This window comes from Coturnix japonica, chromosome 3, assembly GCF_054131305.1.
Source record: "Coturnix japonica strain WE chromosome 3, WE-NBRP24, whole genome shotgun sequence".
Lineage (NCBI taxonomy): Eukaryota > Metazoa > Chordata > Aves > Galliformes > Phasianidae > Coturnix > Coturnix japonica.
Window position 1 is genome coordinate 103,156,052 of NC_140665.1, and position 25,110 is coordinate 103,181,161.

General features: G+C 44.5%; 1 protein-coding gene across 2 annotated transcripts in view; it reads left to right on the forward strand.

The window, feature by feature from the left end:
- Positions 1–13,719, forward strand: part of RUNX2 (RUNX family transcription factor 2) — a 195,363-nt gene extending 181,644 nt beyond the window's left edge. For both annotated transcript variants that reach the window (XM_085542310.1, XM_085542309.1), the window contains one exon: positions 12,806–13,719. In XM_085542310.1, the coding sequence (XP_085398436.1) occupies positions 12,806–13,488 (683 nt within the window). In that variant the 3' untranslated portion in view covers positions 13,489–13,719. The remainder of the gene's footprint in view (positions 1–12,805) is intronic.
- The last annotated feature ends 11,391 nt before the right edge of the window (positions 13,720–25,110 follow it).

Sequence of the window (25,110 nt, forward strand, 5' to 3'; positions counted from 1 at the left end):
AAGATAGGTGCAGTTGCTTTGTGATGGTTCTTCATCCAACTTTGTGCAGATTTATTTACAAGAGCTGCTTCCAAAATCGTGTAGTCTCCCAGCTACGTGTTTAAACACTTTACTGAATTTGGGCCTTGGAAAGCAAGGAGAACTACCAAATTTGGGGCTGTCTCTTGACCCAAATTTCAAGCATCATGAAGACTGCACTACTTAGATTTCATTATAAATGACAAAATTCAGGATAATGACAATGTTGGTGTGCACGTCTTGGCTGACTCACAGCACTGCTCCACATTTGGATTTTGATGCAAGCCCCATCTCTAATTATAATGTCACAAGGACTGGCTGGGTGCTCTGCCTCTTTTTGACATGGTATGAAATGCTGAAAGTATTAGCTGCTGTGTGAGCTATCCAGGTATGACTTAGGGGTTTTGTAGCCATTTCTGAAAGTGGATTCTCTTTTACCACAGTCAGAGAGACTGACCAACAATGTTTTCTCTAAACGTGCTCTTTATCTCTATGCCAGTATAACCATTGTCTACAGAACAGATGCATAGATGGATACAGGGCTTTTCTTTTTCCTTTTAATTTGGAAGACTTAATTGTCTCCCTTTTAAGCTGGGATCCAGGTTGACTGCTCTTGTTGACTCATTTATGGACTTTGAGAGCAGTCCTACATCGTTGCTTTGCCCTCCTTTCTCTCTGCACATTCCCAGTGCTCCCTGGGCTCCCTCTGACCCTGCTCTCCGAATATTTCTGGGCAGCACAGTCTAACCAGCTGGATGTGTTCCTGGCTTCCTTGTTGAAGATAAAATTCTGTCTTTTCATTTCTCATTTTCTTTCCATAAAGTTGATCAAGCAGCCCTTCTTTTACAGGGCAGCTGACCCTTTGGTCTTCCCTCCTTCTGGCATCCTGAAGATTCCTGAAGCTGTCAGAATTCCGCTCCCTCCTCTCTTTAAGTCAGTCCTGTGCAGGAATGAGAAGCTTCTCGGCTTACAGAGGAACTGTCCCAACCCAGTGCATGTATGGTGCCCTTATAAAGCTTTCTCTTTCCATTAGAAGACACCATTGGAGATATTGGTGATAGAGGTCATCCAAGACATGAGAGTGCTTCCAAACACAATCAGACCGTGGGGTTACTTAAAGTTGGATGCTAGAGCCTGATATGTGCTCTTTGACTTGAGTTGCTCCCCTGTTTGCACGGTGCTGCACAAAGAGCATCCCTGCCATGGTGGGAGAGCTGCAGCCATTGCTACAAAACTGAGTGCTGAAGGCTTGTCATTCAAACCAGCAAAGCTGAAGGCAAACTGGAATCTTGTGGCATGAGTAATTGTGACCTCCTGTCCATCCACACAAAGCCACATGAAGCAAAATCTCCATGCATTCATTTTACTATCTATCTCCTTCTTTGGCCTTAGCCTGCCTGCCTCTTTGCTGTGTACAGCGCTTCAAATGGTGGCTTCTCATTTCATCAATTGACAAACACCATCCCCAAAACATTTCCAGGCACAGTCATTTTCTTTTCTCAGGTTTACTCAGAGGTTCTTACTGAGGTTTGCATTTTTTCCACGCATGTGCTGAGAATAAACCTGCCCTTACAATCTCATCTCTCACGCTGTGAGAAGTTTTGATCAAGTAATTCATAAGCAACTTTGTTTTCAGAGTCTTTTTCTGCAGCCATCCTGTCTCTGGATACTCACCCCTCCCTCTGCAGCAAACTGCCCTATTTACCAAATACCGCAGGACTTTCTGAACTGCAGCATTTCATTCCACGTCTTAAAGAGATTTTTCTCATTTAAAAATAATTTCACTGTGGTTTTACAGTCAGCGTGGCTCCCCCCAGAAAAACAAAGCAAAAAACCCCGCAGTCCTATTCCTTCTCCATCTCCCATGCTTACATTGGTGTAACAGCACTGGGGCCAATGGAATCATTCCTTTTTCCGACCAGTGGATATGAGGCTGAACTCTGTAGCATGGGACATACTCAACACCTTGAAACAACCGCAGTGGGGGACTGGGCCAGAAAGGTCTCTCCATCTATCAAAAGTGATCTCAAAATGTTCCTTCACCTTCCATCTCTCAAACAGAAGAACGTAGGCATCTGCCAGAAGGACGCAACCATTTCGGTGTGAAATCTAGCAATACGTTTGACACTGAGAACAAGGCAGAAGAGGCACAACGGAGCCCTTCAGGAATGTAAGCAAGAAATACAACATCCAGATGAATTCAGTGTTACTGTTTGCCTCGTGGAAAGGCTTGGGAAGCCCAGCCAAATGCAGGGCTCCGGTCTCAAAGATTGCATCCCAGTGACAAACAGCAACCAGAGCACAGGGCCAGCACGAACGGAGCCAGGCAGAGCTAAAATATCCCTGCTGGAGCATGGTCCCATGGGGCCACTGTTATGTCTTACCAGAAACAAAGAGACGAGCACATTTCCAGTCTCAAAGGCTTCTCTGTCCCATTAAGGAAAACTCCAGACTACAATTAGGAAAAAAAAAAAAAAAAAACCAACACAAAAAAAAGCCAACACACAAGAAAAAGAGACACAACCCCAGTGAGCCAGTTTGCATCCAAAAGGCAGCCTAAAAAAAGAGAGCACGCTCCCAGGAGAAGGTTGTGAGCACCCTTTGGGGCTCGTGGCTCTGGTTACCTCGCTCAGGAGAGTGGGAGTGTGTCCCCATTGGGACTATCCCACAGCTACGGCCGGAGCCCCCGGGTAAATATTGACACAGCAGCGGCTGAATCACTGCTTCCTGCCCTGCCGAGGTGTCTCTTCCACCCAGCGTGCAGCCAAGCCCACCCTGCACAGCCCAAAATATCAGATGGGAGTTGGCACCAAGGGATGCAAGGGACAAGAGTGCCTCTGTTTGTGTAGGGCTGACGTGTCTGTTTGCTCTTGAGCGGGCAAATGTGGTCTCTGGGCAGTTATTCAGGAGGAGTGGCAGCAGGAATGGTTGATAGACAACAGAGCTGTTCCTCCACCCTTGGCATACGCCTCACACCTCAAAGTCTTTGACTGCTGGTACAAGGTATTGTGCTATGCACAGTTCATAGCAAAGGGTGGCCCTGGGTTCGTGAAATCTGTGCACTCACGTGCATGGTAGCGTTAGTTAACATGTGAGAAGGGACAGGGAGAAGATGCAGTCCTTGTTTTCCAACTGTTGTCAGCTCAGGACTCAGCCACAAGGCACTGTGATCTGGATCATAGAACCATAGAATGGCCTGTGTCACAAAGGCCCACAGTGCTCATCCAGCTCCAACCCCCTGCTGTGTGCAGGGTCACCAACCAGCAGCCCAGGCTGCCCAGAGCCACATCCAGCCTGGCCTTGAATGCCTGCAGGGATGGGGCATCCACAGCCTCCTTGGGCAACATGTTGCAGTTCATACCCCAGATCTGTTCGGATCAGAACCCAAGGGCAAAACATGGAGAAGGCTCGGGCACCGGGAGGTGGTGACCACCAGCTGGAGCTGTCAGTGGTGTCACCCACGGCTGGGCAGCTACTGGCACATGTAATCCAGTGGGAAGAGGAGGAAGCTGAGGCTACAGCTGTAGAACAGGTCTGGGTTTCATTTCAAGTCTGCTGCAGATTTCCTTCCTAGTTTCCAGCCTGTAACACAGAGATGATACATTCCTTCTTCATGGAGCTGCACCAGGCCCAGTGTTTGAAGGTTTCAGGACTGATTGAAGATCTAAGAGAAAAAAGGCTGTGTAAGTGCAAGAGCATATGCTATGGATCTCTTTATGTATATGAGAGGCACTGTATTTATATATTTCAAACCTGGCACTGCGTTACATTTTCGTTCCCCAGTACAAAGGCAAATGCATTCCAAACAAAGCAATGTTGTTTCAACAAAGCAAGGGTTGAAATCTCTCCAGGGCTTCATTCTGTCTCATTTAGATCGGGCATAAGATCTTAAAGCAGAGTTTAGTGGTCGGCCGATCATGTTCCTCTGGGAAATGACAGAGTGGTAATTCAAAAAGGGTAGTGAAGTACAGCATTGTCTTGGTCTGCAGGACTGTTCTTCAATAAAACCGGAGGCTCACCCCGCTTACAGGAGAACATTTTGTTCCAAAGGAGTTGTGGCTCTTCACTAAACAAAAGAATTCACCTCCGGCTAGACTTGGGTGTAAAATGAAAATGTTCTTGGAGACAAAATGTCTCTGTGAAGACAGTATTTCCATGATTCCTGCCACGACTGCCTGGGCATATCTAGCAGCTGAAATGAAAGTTAGGACAAGAGGTGTATCTTCGGGGCACTGGTTCTGCCTTGGCCATGTGTTACAAACCCTGGGAGAGGGTTTCAGTTGATATAGGAGCCTCAAGAAGTCAGTAAACATGTGGTGTCCTGTATGGCCATGGGCTGGCACTCACCCACTCTGCACCTAGCACCCAGATCAGATCATAAGTAAATCGTTTCCCAAAAGCCTTTCCTTGGAGTAAACAAGTTCTCCCACATCTGTCACAGGTGATTAGGAAAGAATCCCCAGGTTTATAATGCAGAGACTTAGGAGAGTTACCTCTTCCCCTCCAGCCTTCTCAGCACACTCAGGTAAGTTCACAAAGAGATGAAGTAGGGTCATCTGGAGAAGTAACTCATGTCCAGACTGGTATAACTCAGGTGTCTTGGTATGGCTGTCTCCCATCCAGATGAATTCTCTAGGCAAGGTACAGCCTATGCTGCGCTTCTTTGTATGAAGACACAAAAAAATCCCCTCAGGCTGTGCAGTTTCAGGGCACATTTGTTACAAGATTATTTTCCTTAAAAAGAAAAAAAAGCTTGCACCACATCTCTGGTGATGATGTATACTGGGGAATACTTGAAAATAGAATGGGTTGCATGAGTCAATTCCTACCTTCCTCACATATTTAAGTCAAGAAGATTCCCTTATCACCCTCAGATCAGCGAGGGGGTCTTAATGTACAGCCAAAGTGTCCAAAGGGTTAGGGTTAGGGTTAGGGTTAGGGTTGGTTAGGGTTAGGGTTAGGGTTAGGGTTAGGGTTAGGGTTAGGGTTAGGGTTAGGGTTAGGGTTAGGGTTAGGGTTAGGGTTAGGGTTAGGGTTAGGGTTAGGGTTAGGGAAGTAAGTAAGTAAGTAAGTAATCACTTTATTTCAGAGGGAAACACTGCTGTCACAGGCCTTTGAGAGGGACAATCCCACTGAAAGCATCTCATGGCTCAGGCTGTGGGTAACCCCACTGGGATGTAGCTTTTTGATTAATCAGCCCAAAAGGAGCCATACATTGTAGGCAACAGAGGCCTGTCCACTGCTGGCTGTACCACGTCCTTGTTGAGCTCTCTATTGGAACCTGAAATCTCATTGACTCATGTGTACTGAATTTCCAGTCCTGACTCACTGGCTACAAAACCCATAAGATTGCATCGTTGGTCTTGCATTTTTCCTGGGGGAAAAAAAGAATAGTATAGTATTGTAACATAACTACGTTTGATTAAGAAATATTTGAATCGCCTTGGAAAGCTCCATAACATGTATAAAGAAATGAAATGAATCTCCATCAGCAAATAATGAAAAATGTCCCAATTTTTAGGGTTTCTTTCTATGGTGTTCTTGACTGCATCAGCCTTTGGTTTTAGGGCAAATGATACACCTCCTGTCTCCTCTTCTGTATCACTTAGTACCTGCTGGAGCTCTGAAACCAGATGATCATTATGGCCCTTTTCAACCCAAGCCATTCCATATGATCTCAGGATTATTCTAGAGCCATATGTGGCAGGAAATGCAATGGAGGAAGGTACAAAGAGCAGACAGACAGATGGTTATAGGCAATGTGCAATACAGTTCACTGGTACCAAAAACCTGCTGCGTAAATGGAAATACTTCCTCAGATAGTGCAAAAACAACCTGAGAAACTAACTGGTATAGCAGTTGAGACCAAAATCTTTTCAAAGAAAAAGAAGAAGAAAGAAAAAAAGGGTAAATGAAAAAGAAAAGGAAAGCAGTTGGGATGTTTACGATGCTAATAGGAACATAATAAGAGCATTTAGAAACACAATAGTTTTTATTAAGGAAAGAAAACAAGACTTTCAGAGGAATTAAGCTCAATGGAAGAGCTATCTGCTTGAAGATAGGAAAAGCCTTGTGAGTTTCTCTCTGAGGTAGCTGACTCAAAAAGTTAACTGAGCACCAACTTTGCTTCTGAATGCAATTGTCATCCTTTTTGATCCTGATCTTAAATCAAATTTGATAGCCTAAATGGTGTAAAAAGTGACTGTGAGCAATGTAAACATCTCTTCTTGGCTAAAAACCTGATTCACTAATGGCACATCAGGGAAGTTTCCTGTGGCAGAGCATGACATTGCTGATATTGAATGGTCATGGGTAGCTTCCTTTGAGACGACAGTTACTGACCACTCCTGGAGGCAGCATGGAAGACCAATGGGATTTCTGATCAGCTGCTGTGCTTCCACCTCCAAACTGTTTCTCCTGGCTCTATGCATGTAGTTGGCATTCCTATTTCAGTTTCAGAGAACCCAGCCTTCCTTCCCACCAGTTCTCCATCCTCAACAAGGTGCTGGGAAGGCGGATACGTATGGAGGGAGAGGAGAGCATGCCTTTACAGGGCTACAGTAAGAATGGCAGCCTTATGCATTAGAGAATTTCCTGCTCTGCCTTATTTCTGTGCTGCAAGGAAGTGGGAAAGAGAATATCCTCAACTGAAGAAGTCACATCAGAACAGGAGGAGGGTAAAGGAGCCATCAGAGGGCCGTGCTGGCAATGTCAGCTGATGGGGAAGATGAAAGTGGGCTCTGCTCCTGGCTCCATTGTGGGACCCCGCCAGGCGTTTCATTTTTCATGTGTTCCAGTCTGGCCCCATACGCTGCAGCCTGCGTGAGGCTCATCTGTGCAACGCTTTGAGCACAGCAGGAGCAATGTGTTAGGCAACAAATGCTGTCAAGAGGAATTGCCTGCTTCCCAACAGCGCTGCCATCTTAATGCCTACATTCTCCTTCCTCGCCTCTCCTTGCAGAGAGGTCAGCGCATCCATGGGGACTATGCTGTTGTATGAAGCAGCAGGAGCTTCAACAGGTTTGGATTTGACCTAAAGGTGCCAAAGAAGGACCTCAGGTTCTTGGAAAATCTGGTCCCCAGTGAGCATAAAATAAATGCACATTTTGTCAGGAAGTGAAGAAAGTCTCACTGAAATTAAGCCAGGGACAAAGATGAAACAGCAGATGGCCCATGACAAACTGTGAGAACACATTTGTTCGCATGAGATAGGAGTAAGTGTGTACTCATAACAGACTGTTACTCAAGAAATTTTGAAACAATACAACTCCACAGGAGTCATAATGTGATTAGTCATGTAAAGGCAGTCCCAGCAGCCCTGGTGTGCTGTACCTGAAAGAAGGGACACAGACACCAAAATAGAAGAAAATATTAATGAAGGGGGAAAAAAAAATAAAAAGAATGCCAAGAAGATGCACAAGTTTATGGAGCCAGAAAATCTTTCTGTTGCTCCAAAACTCAAAAGGGAATTGAAATCCTCAGAGCAGCTCGAGGGTTGTTATGAGGATTCTTAAAAAGCAAGGAGCCCAAAGAAGGAGCCTGGCTGAAGTGACTCAACCAATAAACTTATAATCTGACAGCAGAGAAACAGAGTCCTTTTGGTGGAAGGTCTCAGCCTCAGACTTTGCCACATGCTCCATGTAACCAACAATTATTTCTAAAATCCCCCCTCCCCCTTAATTTTTTTTTTCTTTTTAAATTAAGGGAGTGATGGGTGAGTTGAGTTTCAAATCTGGAAGAATAGGGACTGGTTTGGAATGTGCTTTCTCAAATCAGTATTTCACACCAGACCTCTGCGTTTGGGTAGGCATATTTAACTACAATAAGTCACTTGATTTTCCATAAAGATTCTGATACGTGTAATTTCCATACACTCAGGATAGAAATGTGCTTTTCTTCATTTTCAAAATACTTAACAATAAATTTGCCTGATGGTTTTATGAATTTTACATGCACTCCTAAGCTTCTCACCCAAAAATCATGCAAGTGTTCACAGCCCTTATTTACTTGGCTCCTTGCAAAACTGGGTGCTTGACACAGTGTCTAAAGTCAGACTCAGTTTCTGAAACCAATGCTGTGTCCAATAGTGTCTGTATCCAGTGCTGAAGTTGCATCCCCTCTCAGCTTGAATTGCACCTTGACTACAGACAAGCAGTGCAAACCAGCATCACTCGGTATCCAAATCAAAACTGAGCAGCACAAAAGCATTGGCTTTTGAGAGGTCAAATCCAGATTCCAGAGATGGAATTTGTCCACGCAAAACAAGTACCACCCTTGCTTAGGTAAATGCTGCTGTTGGACTCATTAACCACAAGCTGTCAGGACTTCAGTTTCACTTCTCAAAGAAGAAGGCAGGAGTATATATTTAGATTTCTTGGGATGCAGCTGCAGTGCCAAGTGGGAGTACACACATGTACTCGAGCTCACAGGCACACGCACACACGGTGAGCTTAAGAGCTAACTGAGAAACTAGATCAGATAGAGCAGTGCACAAAGGGCTCCTGCAGGCTGCTGCGTCACTGCAGAGACTGATTGACTCATTTCAGCATCTGAACATCCTTTGTCTTTGAAATGGGCCACCTGATCAGCGATGACTCACTTGGATCACGATCACCTTCTAAACCTCCAGCTCATCTCTTGAAGTGCTGTGGGAGCCCATCTCCACTCCCTTGCACCCTATCCCTCACCTTTGTGGCTTTATGCCTTTCCTGGAAATACAGAGGCAACATCATCCACCTACAATTCTGACACGATAGGAACTTATTCCAAAGAATTGCAGAATCATAGAATGGCTTGTGTTGGAAGGGACCTCAAAGACCATTTAGTTCCATGCAGAGCCACGGGCAGGGTTGCCACCCACCAGATTACTTATATCCAAATCCCCACCTTCAGCTATTTAGTAGTTAGTTTGCCCAATTAAGTTAGGTGACATGGTCCTACGAGAAGCACTGTGGGAGGAGAGACACCCCCTGAGCACTCCACAGCATGATTGTCACATCGCTCTTAAGGACACAGAGCTTGGGACAGTTTGTCCCTGGAGGTGCTTCTGTCTCTGCTGGAGCCCAGCAGGCTGGCTCCCACTAGATGCAAGATTAAACAGCTGAAGTGAGCCGAGTTGAATCTCATGCAGATGTCAGTCAGTGGAAAATCATGTCCTTGCTTTCCCTCAAGGTTTCTCCTCCACAGACCTTTCCCTTGTTGGCTGACAAAAGACTAAGAAATCAGTTTGCGGCAGTTTGACTGCAAGGCAGATAAAATCAGTAGCCAAACAAAAGCAGCTAAGATAGCCAAGACTGCTTGAGAAGTTAAATTCATGTTCTTCTCATACAGATGAACTCATTTTTAAACATTCCAGTTTCCCCATTCTCACAGGGCAACCCATTAATCTTGAGGTAGCATCCATCATCATGGGCAGGCAGCATGGCAGGAAATCCTCTCCTGGGGGTGCTCGTCACCTCTCCCTCATTACTGCATCACCTGGTCTGTTTCCTCAGAGATCCTGATATCCTTAAGTTCTGTCAGTGATGGCAGCACTGAAGTATTTCCCTCATATTTGCAAATGGGGAACACAAAGATGTGCAACTGAGTTCTCTCCAGGAGATCCATAGTAAATCAGGAGGTAGCATATCATCATCATCATAGTATCATAGTCTCATGCGGGTTGGAAGGGACCTTAAAGATCATCGAGAGAGCATCTCATTTTTGGGCATATGGAGCAGAAGTCCTCTTTTGAAATGTAGGCATTTGCAGTACATGGCATCCACAGCTGAATTAGTCATCCAGAGGCACACCCAACTTTATTTCTATTCAGCAAGGAGATAAGGACACTTTGAGAATATAAGACACAATTAGACAGGATGCTCAGTAGAATTTCTGTCAGGAACAGAAGTAGACATTCTCATCTAGGCACCCTTTTTCCATGGAAGGTTGGACCAGATGATATTTCAAGTTCCCTTCCAACCTGAGATGTTCTATAATTCCACATTTCTATATATATTTCTCATTCTAGCAATAAGGAGGGTGGTTCAGCTGCCCCACTGGCAGGAGGCTGCTGTAGCATGAGGTGTGTTACCTTCCAGAAATATTTAATCCACAGCCTATGAAGAAAGGCCATGGAGTTATATGAGATGTAAACAGATAAAGCTGAAGGTGACATGAAGTCCATCCCAGTACATCACTGCTCCTAAGGGGTGTGGAATAAGTGACTCTGAAGCTGTTCAGAGAGATACAGGCTGTGTGTCCAAGATTTTCCTCTGGGATTTTCACCCCAGGTACAACATAATAAATGCAGGTACTTTCAGGGAGTTTCTTCACGTTGGTATTGTTTAGAAGCATTGAATCCCATCCCTGGTTTTCTGGATCACATATTAATTGGTACACATATTAACTGGTAAAATTCGTGCCTTGAACAGTCAGTCTTTGCATGAGGAAGGAGATACTGTGGACTGTAGGCATCTGTTACTGGACATACAAAATAGTGAATGGCCATGCTTGGCTGGGTTGTCCAGTACCCCTCAGAGTAAGCATGTTCCAGATAAGAAGGACATCTTTGCGTTGGAACTGTACACAAATAAGGTGTGTGTGTGTAGGGGGGGAGGGGGGAAGCAAAGAGAACAGTTGTTGTGATGTGTTGCAACTTTAAGATAAAGCAAACAAAACTGGAAAAGAGGGAGATAAGTAGAATCGTCCTGTTTTATATACTAAGCAATTGTGTTAGCTTGCTGACATGCCCTGTCATGGTTAGGGGGATGACAAGGCTGTGGCTTGTTTGCACTGCATCTGGAAGGACTGCAGCTAAGAGGAAGAGCCTTTGGTGATGAGATTTTTGCCTCTATTTTTGTCTGTGTTCGTTAATTCTCCTTGAGTTCTATTGCTGATCGTACTTTAACAGTGCAAGAATCAGTTCTGACAGTTATTTGTCACAGTGCTAAACCAGATTATCTCCAAGTCTCTTGAGCTTCCTCTGCTCTTTAGCATATGGAAGAATGTTACACCGAATTTGGTTTGTTTGGCCAGTGTAGACAGGGATTAGCCACACTATATATGGACCATAAACACCGTTCTGGTTAACACTACAGTTGAGCCAAACCTGAAACTTTCATCTCACTCTTTGCAAACTTTGGTGGTTTGGATGGAAATGGAACCTGGATTTTAACTGTGCTTTATTTTTGTTTTTGTTTTGCAAAACCCAAACCCGATCAATAACAGTTTTCAAAACCAACTTCCAGCATCCTTAGCCCACCTCCAGTGAGCAGGAATCAATTGCCCGTGTAGGCAGGGACTTGGCGTTGGGATGAGAGCCAATACACGAAGGAAGGAAGCTGTTTCAGGCAACTTGCAGTAACTTTCCGTAAGGATTGGAGTGACATAAGAGCATGCCAAGCGTTGTGTCTTAATCCCTCCAACCAACATGTGCATCTGTTTAGGGAAATCATGGTGGCCTCATATAGAACAAAGATGGACTTCCGTAGGCTGCATGCTTAACTGGTTCAGTTAAGACAAGCCTTTGTTTGCTTTTCACCATCACTTTACTATCTGAAATATCAAACCAGCCTGTAATGGAAATGAATTTCTCACATCAGACTTTTTAGATGCCAGAAATAATAATAGTACGGTGTTAACACCTCAGTATTTGGCTTTCTCTAGGTTGTCTTAGCCTAGATAAATCTATTAATTTGTGTCTTTGTGTCCACTGCAGGGCTTTAAAATTTGCACTTAATTGCAGCAGAAGTAGTTTTCAAATTCATTTGTCTTATGCTGACCATTCTTGTCGCATCTCACCACCTTCTGTGTAAAGCACTCCCAAGGCTAAAATAAAGGTCCTTCACATGGTATGGTAATTCCATGTATGCAGACCTTTGAGGCTGTTGAAAAACTGATGTTTTCTAACATGTTCCTGGCTTTTCAAATCATTATAAAAGTAGGATCCTCCTTACCATGCAGTGTTTACCAACTGGGCACATTGGGTACAGCACCTTGGAATACAGCATGTCTTGCCAAGGCTTTGCGTATTCCCCAGAGACTGCTCTATCATCCTACACTGTATACAGTGGACTTGATCCAAGAACAAATGTTTCTAATGAGTTCAGTGGAAATTGGAGGTCTACTGTACTGCATGTAGACTGGCGTATTTGTCAAGCTGGGATGCACAGCATGAACAGTTTCTTTCTCAGTCTCTGCTTTGTTGAATTTTGTAACTGAAACTGCTAAATACTTACAGGGAGGGATCTGTATATAAGTTGAATTGGGTAAACTGTCATGCTTCCATGCACAAAAGTTAAATTACTGAAGACATTAAGCCTCCAACTAGCTTTTGCTGCTTCTGGTGTTGACTTGTCCAATCAAACCAGAAGGCAGAAAACTGGAATCTTCTATGAAGCAATGATTAAATTTGCCTCCAGCAGGTGACATGCGGCCCTCACGTCTCCATGGGAGATCTGTGTCAGTTAGGACACGACCATTCTGTGAGTGGCCAGGAATACACAGTAGGTAATTCAGCAGTTAATACCTGTCTACAGCTTGTCAGTGAGAAAAATGTTGAATTCTGCCCATAGGCTGAAGAATGAGTGGAACTGAAATGTTTATTTAAATGTTAAGTTGCATGTTTCCATACAGCAGTTGCTTTGAGTTCACTTCCTTCTTTCTAATTGTCCTATAGAAAGTGTCACTAGCAGATAACGAAAGTCTTCCATGTGTAAAAATACCGAGTCCCACCAAAGTTATGACAACAGTCCATACATATAAGTAGCTGATGTTACTCAAGGCTCATGACATGTCTTCCTTGCAGACTCAGACCCTTGTACACCTGATGCTCCACCTGCTGCCACTTCTCCACCAACTTCAGAAGAACTCGGACCTTTCACTGGACCAGCATCACCCTCTTCTTCCTCTGATCCCGGTACTGCATCATTTTCACCCCCGCTACCTGCTTGCATTGCAGCCTTGCATACCAAACCACCTCCTATTCCACCACCGCCGCCAGCTGCTACTGGCACAGTTCTCCCTGGACTCCCTTCTATTCCTGCACCACCTGCCTCTACTTCATCCCTGCACCCTGGACTTTATTTGCCAGTCGTCCCACCCAGCAGTGCCACCCACCTCATCAACTGGCTGCCCTTCCTGGCTTCAGCAACACTTGCCACCATCCGTGGGAAGGAGGAGGATCAGCTGCCTGTGGGAACATGCTCCTTGGAAAGCGTGAAGCGAAGCAACAGTGCACCCCCACCGCCCTCCCACGATGACAGCCACCACACTGCATCTGTGGAAGACAGGGCTCCAGAAGCCGCTTCCCTGCCAGCAGCTGCCCACGCCGTGCCCTCCAACTCTGAGCAGGGATCAGCAAACGTGAGTGACATCCTGGCAGAGCTGCGGACCATGAATGGCCACTTGTCTGTCATTGCCCGAGCCCTGACACAGCTGGCATCGTCACTGGCACCGCAGCAAGGCACACGTGGCAGCCCACCTCCTTAGTGCTGGATACCCATCCTGCTCATTGGGATGGCATTGGCCGGGGACAACCCACAGTGGAGATATAGAGGGAGACCCTACACAAAACTGCCCGTGTGATCTATGCTGTTTCACTGTGCTCACTGACATGTGGCAAGACAAACCCCAGTGTTTTTTCTTTATTATTTGTTTGTTTATTTCCTCCTTGTAAACGTCTGCATATATTAAAAAGTTTTTGTGGTATTGTTAATAAAACTGTTTATATTCCTTGCATTTCTTTCAGATGGGCTCACTCCCTTCCTCTCACCCATGAACCACATGAACGCTTGCAGAAATTGGTGAGGTCTTGCACAGAAAAGGGGGAGAATCTGAAGTGGTGAGGAGTTACCCATGATAAAATGCACCCAGAGGTGACGAAACCTCTCAGAGCAAAATGGGGGGACACAGAAAGGAAAGTATACAGTAAAAATTGGAAACAAAAATCCAGTTTCTCTCAGGCCAAGCTGCATGGCGCAGCTCTGCTAAAGCTGGAGCACTTCCCAGCACTTTATTTCTCAGGGGTAATTATAATTACCAACACAGATAAGGGCTGTGATAGATTGTACAAAATATGATGTGAAGTAGTTTGATCTCAGGAGCTACCAAAGAGCCTCTTCAGATTTTTGTCCTTCAAGTGAATGAACAGAAGGCAGAAGAGTGCTTGGCTGGAGTCTAACAGGTTTACTTGCCACTGGGGACTGGGGTTCTTCAAGGGCACGAATGAGCCAAGTTAATTTACAGCAATTAGACTGATACATGTGGGTTGATCCTAATGTTTCAACATCTTCTTCCTTCTGCCAAGCTGCAGTGTCTCACCTAAAGATGGCAACAAGGGTGTGAAACCTCAGACAGTCCTCATAGTGGATAGTCAGCACTAGAGGTGTGGGAAATGATGAAAGTCTAAGAGAGGTTGGAAGGGACCTTGAAGGCCATCCAGTTCCAGCCCTCTGCTATGGGAAGAGACACTCCCTACAAGACCATGTTGCAAAGAGCCCCTTCCAACCTGGACTTGAGCATCTCCAGGGATGGGCAGCCTGTTTCAGCGGAGAGCTCTTGAGTGAATCTAGACTTCATACCTACAAAATCTGTGAGCTGAAGGGCAGCTGGTGAGGTACCCTTGGCTGCTGCCTGGCTTGTCCAAGGCACTGGAGCTGAGTGCCCAGCATGCGGATGTGCTTGGTGCTATGGACCTGCAGTATGCACAGTGCTATTTTATGCATCTCAGCCACGGTCTGCCCAAAGAACAAACATCCAGCATCCAAACCAAAATATTTTCCTGACAACAGGCCAAGCATGGGGCCATTAGATGCTGAGCCAGGCTATGTGATCAGTCTTTCATCCCAGAGAGTTAAGAGGAACTGAGTGCTCGTAGCAATCAAGAGGCAAGAAAGCCCTCTGTGAAGTTCTGTGTGAGCTCACCTTAATTTAGCTGTGCAGCTCTCAGATATCAGGATCTGAGGCCATCTCCCGGAAAAACCCAGACAGACAGATTGTTAGATAAGATAAAAGAGGAAGTATTCTGTCTATCTGCAAATATTTCTGTTACAGATGAGCCTAAGCCACAAAGACTGAATGAATATACAAACTTCCCCAAAGCTCAGGTGTATTTGAATTTGAGGTTTTGGTTACTGCACATATATTTGTATATAAACCTATCCATATTTTTCTGCCTGTGAAAGACAAAGCAACTGCACTGTTCAGTCAAGTTTGTTTCTAGGGTTGATCAGATTTTTTTCTTCTGATGTGTTTTGTGAAAAGAAAGATGTTTTGTAGATGCCTTCCAGTACCTAAAGGGAGCCTACAAACAGGAGGGGAGTCAACTCTTTACAAGGGTAGATAACAGCAGGACAAGGGGAAATGGTTTGAAGTTGAAGGATGGAAGATTGAGGTTGGATGTCAGGGGCAAGTTCTTTACTGTGAGAGTGGGGAGGTGCTGGAACAGCTGCCCAGAGAGGCTGTGGATGCCCCGTCCATCCCTGGAGGTGTTCAAGGCCAGGTTGGATGGGGCCCTGGGCAACCTGGGCTGGTATCAATGTGGAGATTGGTGGCCCTGCCTGTGGTGGGGGGTTGGAGCTTCGTGATTCTTGAGGTCCTTTCCAACTCAAGCCATTCTATGGCCTTCATTATCTCTCAGCGCCAGTGTTTTAAATAAAGTGAGATAAAGGGAATGGCTTAGAAACAGTTTGGCTTTTGATTTGGCTACTGTAGCTTCTAGAGAATTAAAAGAATAAAAAGCAAGAGGAAAGTTATCAATTTCCCCAATTCTATAGGAAAATATACAACTAGAAAGAATGGGGAAAGCTGTATGGTTAAAAAAATAAGGAACCATTTTCACTTTTAACCAGTTTTCTCTCTTTCAATTTAACACAGTAGTAATTAACTATAATATTTTCTGTCTCTTGGTACAACATGTCTGGTAAGGATGAGTGCAATTTTACTTGTTTATCCTGTTGTTTTCAAAGCTATTGATGCTTTATCAACTGATGTTAGAGAAGGTTTCATTCAGGTGTGTAAGGGGAACAGTTTCCATGACTTGTAAATCTTTATAATGTAAGAAGTTGTGAATGTATAATTTATATACTCAGCTGTGAAGGCAATGCTCTTCTTTCTCAATAAAATGCCACAATTCCAATCCAGCTGGCAGGGAGGGAAAGGAGCTCTTCCTGAGGCTCTTACAAAAAGAACTGAGATGTTTGTGGTCCCACAGCCAAGGCTTTAGATGCTGAGTACTGGATGCTGTCTAGTCTCCAAGCTGTCTGGTCCTGCGGCAACCTGGCAACAAAGCAGGACAAGCACCCATAGCCAGAACCAGAGACTTTCAGAGGTATTTGGCAGCCCCTGCTGGCTCTCACATGGGTGCAGTAACTGGCTGGAGAGCCACCAAGGCGGCCTGTCAGCAGGCAGGGTCCCCTGAAGCGAGCGGGGCTGTGGGGCTCAGGGCTGATGTTGGCAGAGTCATAGAATCAGAGAAGCACAGAATGGTTTGGGTTGGAAGGACCTTCAAGGCCACCCAGCTCCAACCCTCTGCCCTGGGCAGGGCCACCATCCACTAAAACAGGTTTGCCCAAAGTCCCACGTTCAGTCCGCCAGAGAAGTGGCACCAAGGGGCCAAATGAAGAGTCCTGCCCCAGGGCACCTCGTTCAGTAAGGCACATTATTCTCTATTCAGCAAATTCCATTGACTTCTACCCCTTAGGAATTATTTTATTCCTTCGACTTGCCCCACTCAAGCACTGTAGGACATGAGTGGCTGTGCTTCTTGGCTTTTGTCTGCAGCCAACCAAGGCATTACTCTCTTTGCTATTCGTTTTGATTCAGAGAGCAAAAGGCCATAAGATGTATTGTTTGGGTGTGTGTTCAAAGGGTAGAAAAGTGCTCAACCTTTTGGTTCTGTTAAATTACTAGAAAATAATTTATTTGCTGTTATTTGCGAAGGGTGAGGGCAGCAGCTTATGGGGCAAGATTTATTATACAGCTGACAGATGATACTCTTACTGAAAAGATATCAGATGAGCAAAACTTCAAGGCAAGAGGCACGTTTGCTACTTAGAGTCAGTATGGGTGAGTGCTTACACCCCCTTGGGGCTGCACCATCAAACCCCTCAGCACAAAGATCTCATCTTTCACATCTGCCATGTAAACAAATACTGAGGATGGGCTGCACATCACCACACTTTCATATCCAAATTTGCTTTTGGAGGTTTCTGGTTCCTCTACAGTCAAGCAGAGGCAAGGGCTTTCAGCGTGTGATTGATCCTTGCCTGAGAAAGGTATTTAAAATTAGTGGGATGAATTGCCTCCTGGAAGCATCCATCCCTCTCCCCTGGCTACAGACAACAAGTTTAAGCCAGATGCTTAACTTCCAGATGGCGAGAGGTAAATGGAGTGAATCCTCTGCTTGGTAATTGCAGTTTGTTTCCAGCGGGTGAAGCTTTAGTATACCACATTTATTTGAGCCTTGATCGATGTGTGAGGAGCTGGAAGAGGGGAACTGGGAGCTCAGGAGAATAAGACTGACAGTGAAACTGGAAACTCGGCAAAATATCCATCTCCAGCTCTGGGCCAGGAGAATTATCCTGCGGGACTCCAGGTCATTGCTTTCTCCCAGAGATTCAGCTCCTCAGGATGCGGGGCTGGAAGCTAAGCAGCTTTATGGGATTTCAGTGATGTGCTCAGTGTCTGCTGCTACAGCAGGAATTATTTAAGGATGCAGCAGACTGTACAATATTGTATGAGACTGCAACTCAAGAAGGTGGGAGAACTCACAGGTTTACCCAGGAGGAATAGGAGAACAGGAGGTTTTTCCCTTTGTTTTCTCTAGCACATACCATGCTTCCAATATTTGTACACATATTCACCGTAAGGACACTCAAATCCTCCAGTAAAATAACTCAGAAAGAAGCAGCGGTAGGGAGTGCATTCCTCTGTGATAGCCCAGCTGTGTGCTTGGAAATGAACTCCTTCCTACAGACAAGATGGATCTTCGGCATAGCTTTGACTGGGATGCCAGATACAGTCACCATCTGCAGATGCTCCTGTGGACACCCATCTCTGCCCACAAAGCTGTATGGCTGGTGTGCCTCCAGCTTCCTCCCAGGCCTTTCACTACAGCATTTTGTAGAATTCTTTGGGTTTCCATTCGATTTATTTCAGTCCATGAGCAGCCTGCCAGGACACCTGTATCAGGAGAATGGTTGCACCCTTAACCACAAGGCTGTATCTCAAGCCCACAGCTGCAGGCTTGGTGGTAGCTGCTCATTAGATGCCGTGGGGCAGAAGACTTTGCAGTGCTGGGGTGAGCAAGGGCTGTCCCTCAGCAGTCATGTTGGTGTGTGGTGGTGCACTGCTTGGGATGGGTGGCTGTGACACCCTGCCAGTGACCAAACCACACACTTCACACACATCCTTTGGGCTGGGAAACCCTCTGTTCATGTAACCCAATGTTAGCTTCACTTTGGGCTGGGGACCATTGAGGTAGGCAGCATTGCCCACAGCTGAGCTGGGACCCTGCCCTTACATTACTCAATATGCAAGCTAAAAGGCATTGTATTTTTGCTTTCTCTGATGCTTCGGGTAATTTCCCTGGTGAGATTTTCTTTTCTTTTGCTGTGCCGTGGCAGACACTAAAGTGGCAGACATGGTGATTCTTCTCTTAGCCTTGAACAGGCAGGCTGTAAGACAAGAGGCAGTTGGCACTGCTCCTGAAGGAAATAAAGGTGACATACTCTGGGCCAGGTTCTCAGCTGGCATGAATAGACGAGATCCCATCTTTTGTTCTGGGTGCACCATGGTGCTGAGCAATGCTGTCCAGCTGTTGCTCCATAGCCCTCATTGCTCTGTGCATGTATACTGTACACTTTCAGGGCAAGGACTGTATTTTGGTTCTGCCGTGGTGAAAAGCTCAGCACAGGAGGGGATTTTAAGAGCCATAACATCAACAATATTTATTAATAGCAAGCATTATCACGAAACTGAAATCTTCGTCTCAACGAAGAGGAATTCAGTAATGTAGAAGTTAGAGAGAGAAAAGGATACCACAACCCTTTGCTGGGTTTTGCTGCAGGCTCTTGCTCTAAAAAAAGCTGGGCAGTAACTTCTCACTACTGCTTTTGCTTGTGGAAGTGGTTCCCAGGCACTTGCTATACATCGCATAATGTCGACATCTGATGTGATCCACATTGCTCCTGTCTACCACTCGGTCTGGATTTCCCATTTATCTTGAACCTTGGCTGAAATCTCAGTTTATTCAGAGAAAGATCTTATTGGAACAGTCTTCGTGAAGAGCTTTACTGCTTGTAACTGTCATTCAAAACATATTTTGTATGAAAAAAAAATGTGGATTTGGGCCAGCTGAAGCACTTGATGATTCATGTTGAATTGCAACAAATCGTTTTTGTCACTAAACAAAAATAAGAGGTCCTGAAACAGATTGAAAAATGCCTAATACAGTATTTCAAAATATTTATCTTATTAAAGATATTAAAATCGGGTCAGTAGTTCAGGAATTACTTGAAGAATTTTGTTTCATTTGCACTGCTACTTCATCCATTTCCTCAACTTCTTTTTGACTATTGATCAATAAAGAATGACATTTCTTCCCCCAGTTGGCAGAATCAGAACACCAGACACTCATGGCTCTGCTGGCAGAATGCACTGAGTTCTGAAGTTCACTTGGCCATCTCGGAGCTGAAATCCAGACCTCGTGGTTTCTTCCTTATTCTCCAAGGTAACCAAAGTGTTGGTGGCACAAATCTGGTGTCCCATAGCCCATGCTAGATGACACCAGTGAAGTGGCTCTGCTCGCTAACCTTGACTGGAAACAGAGCTCATGGTGATACAGACTTTTGTAGGACTTTGAGTTTTGATTGTCAATCCAGACTAATTTGATCTTTTCCATACAGGACCCTATTCTGTGTGTTTCACTTAATGATGGTATATGTTGGACTTTTCAAGCCATACCAACTGATGTGATGAACATTACAAGGAAGATACTCATTTTTTTCCCTTTCAAAATGGGGTGATTTGGGTATTAACTTCAATCCTGTATTGACTATTGCTCTTAGGAGGTAAAGAAGTCATTATTTTTGAAGTGCATAGGGCTTGAGTCAATCAAACGGTTGTTTTCTCTGATGGAAGTAAAGGGTCTGAGGTGGAGAGAAGTGAAGAGCTGACTAGAAGGTTTAAACTGAAGTAGTGGGATGAATGTGAGCCAAGGAAAATTTAGGCTGCACATCAGGAAAATTTTCCTAACAAGGAGGTCTATTACGACGTGGAATGGTCCCCCGAGGGAAATGGGGGAAGCTGACTAGACAAAGCAATGAAGAACACATTGTAGGGAGCAGCCTTGAAATAGTTGGAGTATGGACCAAGTGACCTAAGTGTATTTTCCATCTCTAATTTCCCTGAGTCAACCGTTAGAAACATGCACTGTGCAGTACATGACTCCAGTGCTCAGCCACATCAGTGCTGCTTTGGGAAGACTTGCCACAGAGCCCATCCTCAAAACACAGAAGGCAGCAGTGCTCTGACAGCCAGAAATCTTTCCTGGGCTCTGCCAGGTGCAGGCACTTTGTGCTGGTACCTGTGGTGTTCATTGAGTCATTTTCATTCTTCAGCTTTATTTTTCTGTGCTCTGAATTCTTCCTTCTTACCTTGTAATTTCTGTGTGTGTGCAGAAACAACCAAGTTGCTATCACACTTTTCTCTGAGAGAATTGGTGTAAGTTTGCTTGGCCACACCATTTGACACCAATTCAAGCAACAAAGAAAGCAGATGGAGAGGGGGATTTTTTCAGCACCTGGTGATGCCCATGTGACAGCTAACACACTGGCAAACACCCAGGATCAAGAAACTTCAGATGCCAAAACAGCTCACAGTGCAGCTGTGATGTGCTCCGTTTCCCTACAGACTGAGAGTGGTGAGGTGCTGGAGCAGCTGCCCTAAGAGGCTGTGGATGCCCCGTCCATCCCTGGAGCTGTTCAAGGCCAGGTTTGATGGGGCCCTGGGCTGATATTCAATGTGGAAGTTGGTGGCCCTGCCTGTGGTGGAGCGTTGGAGCATCATGATTCTGTGATTCTGTGATTATTATTTGATTTTTATTGAACATGCAGAAGTGATACCTTCCTCTACAATATTTTTTTTTCCCACAACTTTTTTGCATTCACGTATCTACCTTTTAAGGTCTGCAGTCAGTTCTCACTGAGTTGGGCTGCTTACTCTCCTCCATGAAGCAGCCCTTTCGTTGTTAGATGTCAGTGCATTCGTGCATGAATAGTAGAAATAGATGCGACTTTGGTCTGCAGACCTCAACACGGATGAGTGCTACTGCAAAGACGATCTGAACCCAACTTGTGCAAATGAAGCCTACATGAGAAATTGTCCCTCCAGTCTCATGCACAGTACATAGAATGTGTTCTATAATGTACCTGCTACTTTTTACTAATGCGTGTTCCTGGACAAAAGTTAAACTAAGGATCAATACAGCAACTCCAGCAAATGTGTAGCAGAAAAGGCCCTTCATGGTCTAGCCTATATTCTCAATCAGTTCCTTCTCAGATGAGAAATAAGCCAAAGAAAAATGTATTTTTCCCTACTATGGGAATATTGATATTTTGAACTTTTGTTCTGGTCTTTGGTCTTGGGTTGGAAGGGACCTCACCGCTCTCACTGTAAAGAACTTCCCCCTGAAATGATAAGTTATGACTGTTTGGAAAAACTGTGGGACAAGACAGAACAAATATCGCCTGCAGGGAAAGAAACGTCAATGTTAGCAACACCTCCATCAGCACCACCTCCTTTGTACCAGTTCCTGTCTAGCCAGGAACTAATTTCTTTACAGTTACTGAAGCAGAGTAACCACAAATCAAACTGTAGGAAAATGATAACCTGCTGAACTCCACAGGGGCCTCTCGAGTGGGTTTGGTGACATCTGAGCTTTGCTTAGACAGTTGTGAAATGTCTAATGTGGGCCAGTCAATCAGGCTTTACCCCTGAGCTTGTCGTTTTCAGAGATGAAGTGGGAATAAAAAAAATAAAATAATAATAATAAAAAAAACCAACACAAATAGCCAAAAAATCAAAACTGTTTTGAAATTATTTATAGGTAAAAGTTGGATATTTCTTGGAAGGAGACATTAGAAACTCTTAATATATTATGAGAATATAAAGCATGAGGTGGAGTATAAAGTGCACAGAGAAACACCATTTGTGGGAGTTTTTCAGTTATGTTCCATTGGCTCAGGCAGCACCTTACCAAAATGAAACTTAACAGACCAATAAATATAGCAGCACTGGGCAAAAAAAAGAAGAAGAAATCATACTAAACTCTGATTATGCTGACATCAGCTGGCCTATAAATTATCACCCAGCAAAAACTATCAAGATGTGAAAAAAAAAAACCATCCCAGATCTCCATTCTGGGATGAAAAAAATAAAATAAAAAATGGCTTGGAGACATTCCAGCATAATAATTCTTATGCATATACATACACATATATAATTATTGTGATCATTTACAGGTCTGTCCATTTGGCTGGTTTCTTTTCTGGACTTGCTTTGTACTCACTGGTCGGCAGAAGAAGATTTCAATTTTTAAGAAGTTGAGCATCTTTGACTGGCTGAAAGACATACTAAAGCATTTGGCCCACGTCCTTGGTGAGCACAAAGCACTGTGTTCGTACCAAAGTTGAGGTGTCCAATCTAATTTATATTAGCTAAGTATATTGCCCAAACTGTCTTTGAATAGTTTACTCTTTGCTGTAGCCAGCCATGCTGCAGACTGCCATGGCTGCACTGATTTCTAGGAAGATCTGAAAATTCATGCTGAATGAAGGACAGTCATTACAACAGAGATAATGATCTGGGAGGTTTCTGGTAGTTCTTGGAAATCCCAGGGGAATCCCCTTGATGTTGTTTCTTTCTGCAACTGCACTGCAACTCGCTGCAGAAAACTTGCTGCAATAGTGGGTTGGACTGGAAGGTCTCTACCCAACCCTTCTGTTCTCTGACCTGTGATTCTGTGGTTACTTTATGGGGAGATTTCAGAATAGATAGCAGCAAATATTGCAGACCATGTGAATCAAATGGGAAGAAGAAAGACACATTTCAATATGATCTGCCCTGTGTAAGTGTATAAACAGGAGGGGGAATGGCTGTTTGTCTGACTTAGTTAAGGATAGAGGTTTGGTAAAGCCTGCGCTCTGCATGCAGGATGACTTGGAACAAAAACACTTTGCCTTACTTTGCAAAGCATCTGCAGCAGCTGTACTGCCCAGGGGCCTGATCTCATTATCGTAACTTGGGAGCATGGCACCGTGTTGGTAGATGTTTCTAGAGGCACAGTTATGAGTGGAGAATCTTCACAGCATGGGGTGGTAGAAATGGTTTTTGGTCTGCACAATAGGCTGGTGAATAAAGTGCTTTCCTGGAAGAAAAGCTGAGCTCCCATCATTGCTTGGTCTAAGAGATCCTATTTCCCATGGCCTCCAAATGGCTATAGAGTGCTGGTGCAAAGCATGCTCTGTTACACCTCTTGAAGAGAAAAAATAAATGGCTTTTGACTTTTGTTTCACACAGAAGACATGGCATTCATATGAGAAAGAGACTGCAGGATTCCCACTCTTTTTTTCTAGTGGGTTTTCTTTAAAAACTCAGAAAAGTTTGTTTTTTGTTTTGTTTTGGTTTGTTTTTTTGTAATTGCTTCTTGGTTCATTTCCTGGACTTTTCTTCTCCTGCTTGACCCTGTTGCTCTGCCTGATGTTTGCCATTCAAGGTAGGTAGCCAGTCTTGTACTGTGGCCACAGAGATCTGCAGCTGATAAATAGGTAGCCATGAGCAAGAATTGAGACTGCTCATATAGCAAGATTTTTAGCCTCATTGGGGTTTGTTGGTGGACTGCTACTTCTAGGAACTTGTCACTTGCAGACTTGATAGCCAAAGAGAAGCACCTGGAAGTCAGTTTAGGTGGTATCAATACAGTGTATGTCACACCAAATGTGATGGCTGAGTAGCTTCTACATTGGGGTTCTGAACCTCCACTTTCTGAAAAATCATAACTGGAGGAAAAAAGATCATGAGAAATCAGTTTATTGTGTGTTCCCTTTGTCTGAAAGATGTTATCACTGTACCACGAATACCCTCCTACCATCGCTTTGGGTGACTCTTGAGAGTAGCAGTGGCTCAGACTGAGAGTGTGCCACCCACTGAGTCATGGGTATTGCTTCCTGTTGGCACAGCTCTCCTCTGGTCAGAGCGCTCTTCTGCTGAGCCTTCCTCACTTCTTATGAGCAGAAAGCAGAAGTGATGTGAGTCACCTCACAAGACCACCTGCAAAATTCTTCTCCTGTGGTCTTGACCCAGATGCCTCCTGTTAATGGTAAGTGTAAACATGCATATCTTCAGGATCTTGTTCAAAGGGAGTGATTCTTTCTTCAAGACTAATTTCCTATGGGGTATCAATAAATGCCACAAGTATGAGGGCCCATATCCCAGATGCCCCCAAATTCTCAGATTTATCATCTTTACAGAATCCTTGCCAGTGCTGTTATTAATCTACAGTGAAATAAAATCAATTTTAAGGAATTTGACCACATATTAAACATTTTCTGTTTGACTACAATTCAAATGACTTTCACACTCCCCTTCAATAATGTATATTCAAAACAATTTTCCATCTTCTACTCCATATCCCCAAGCTTAGAATACTAAGGTGTCTTATATTCTGGCTTCAATTCCCACTGTCTTTCTAAATCCTTTCTTTATATCATCAGTTATTAGCTGAAGCCACATGGAGGTGACAGCCTTTGCAATTGGAAGGAGTGCCAGCCTTGGAAGTTGGTAACATATAGTTCTCCACCATGTTCGAATCTGTAACTTCAAACCAAATATTCAGAAAGAAAATATTCACCTCCTCCACACTGCCAGAACCTGCACAACACAGGTCTGCCAGCATCGCGCACCCAGAGCTCTGGGACTTGTGAATGAACCTGGAACTTTTGTACAAGTCGTAATGTGAGAGGAAGCAGAACAAAAATTGGCTCTCATCTCTTATACTCATCAGATGTGGGACAGCTTCCAAATCAATGAGTACGTGTTATTCCTTGCCCTCTG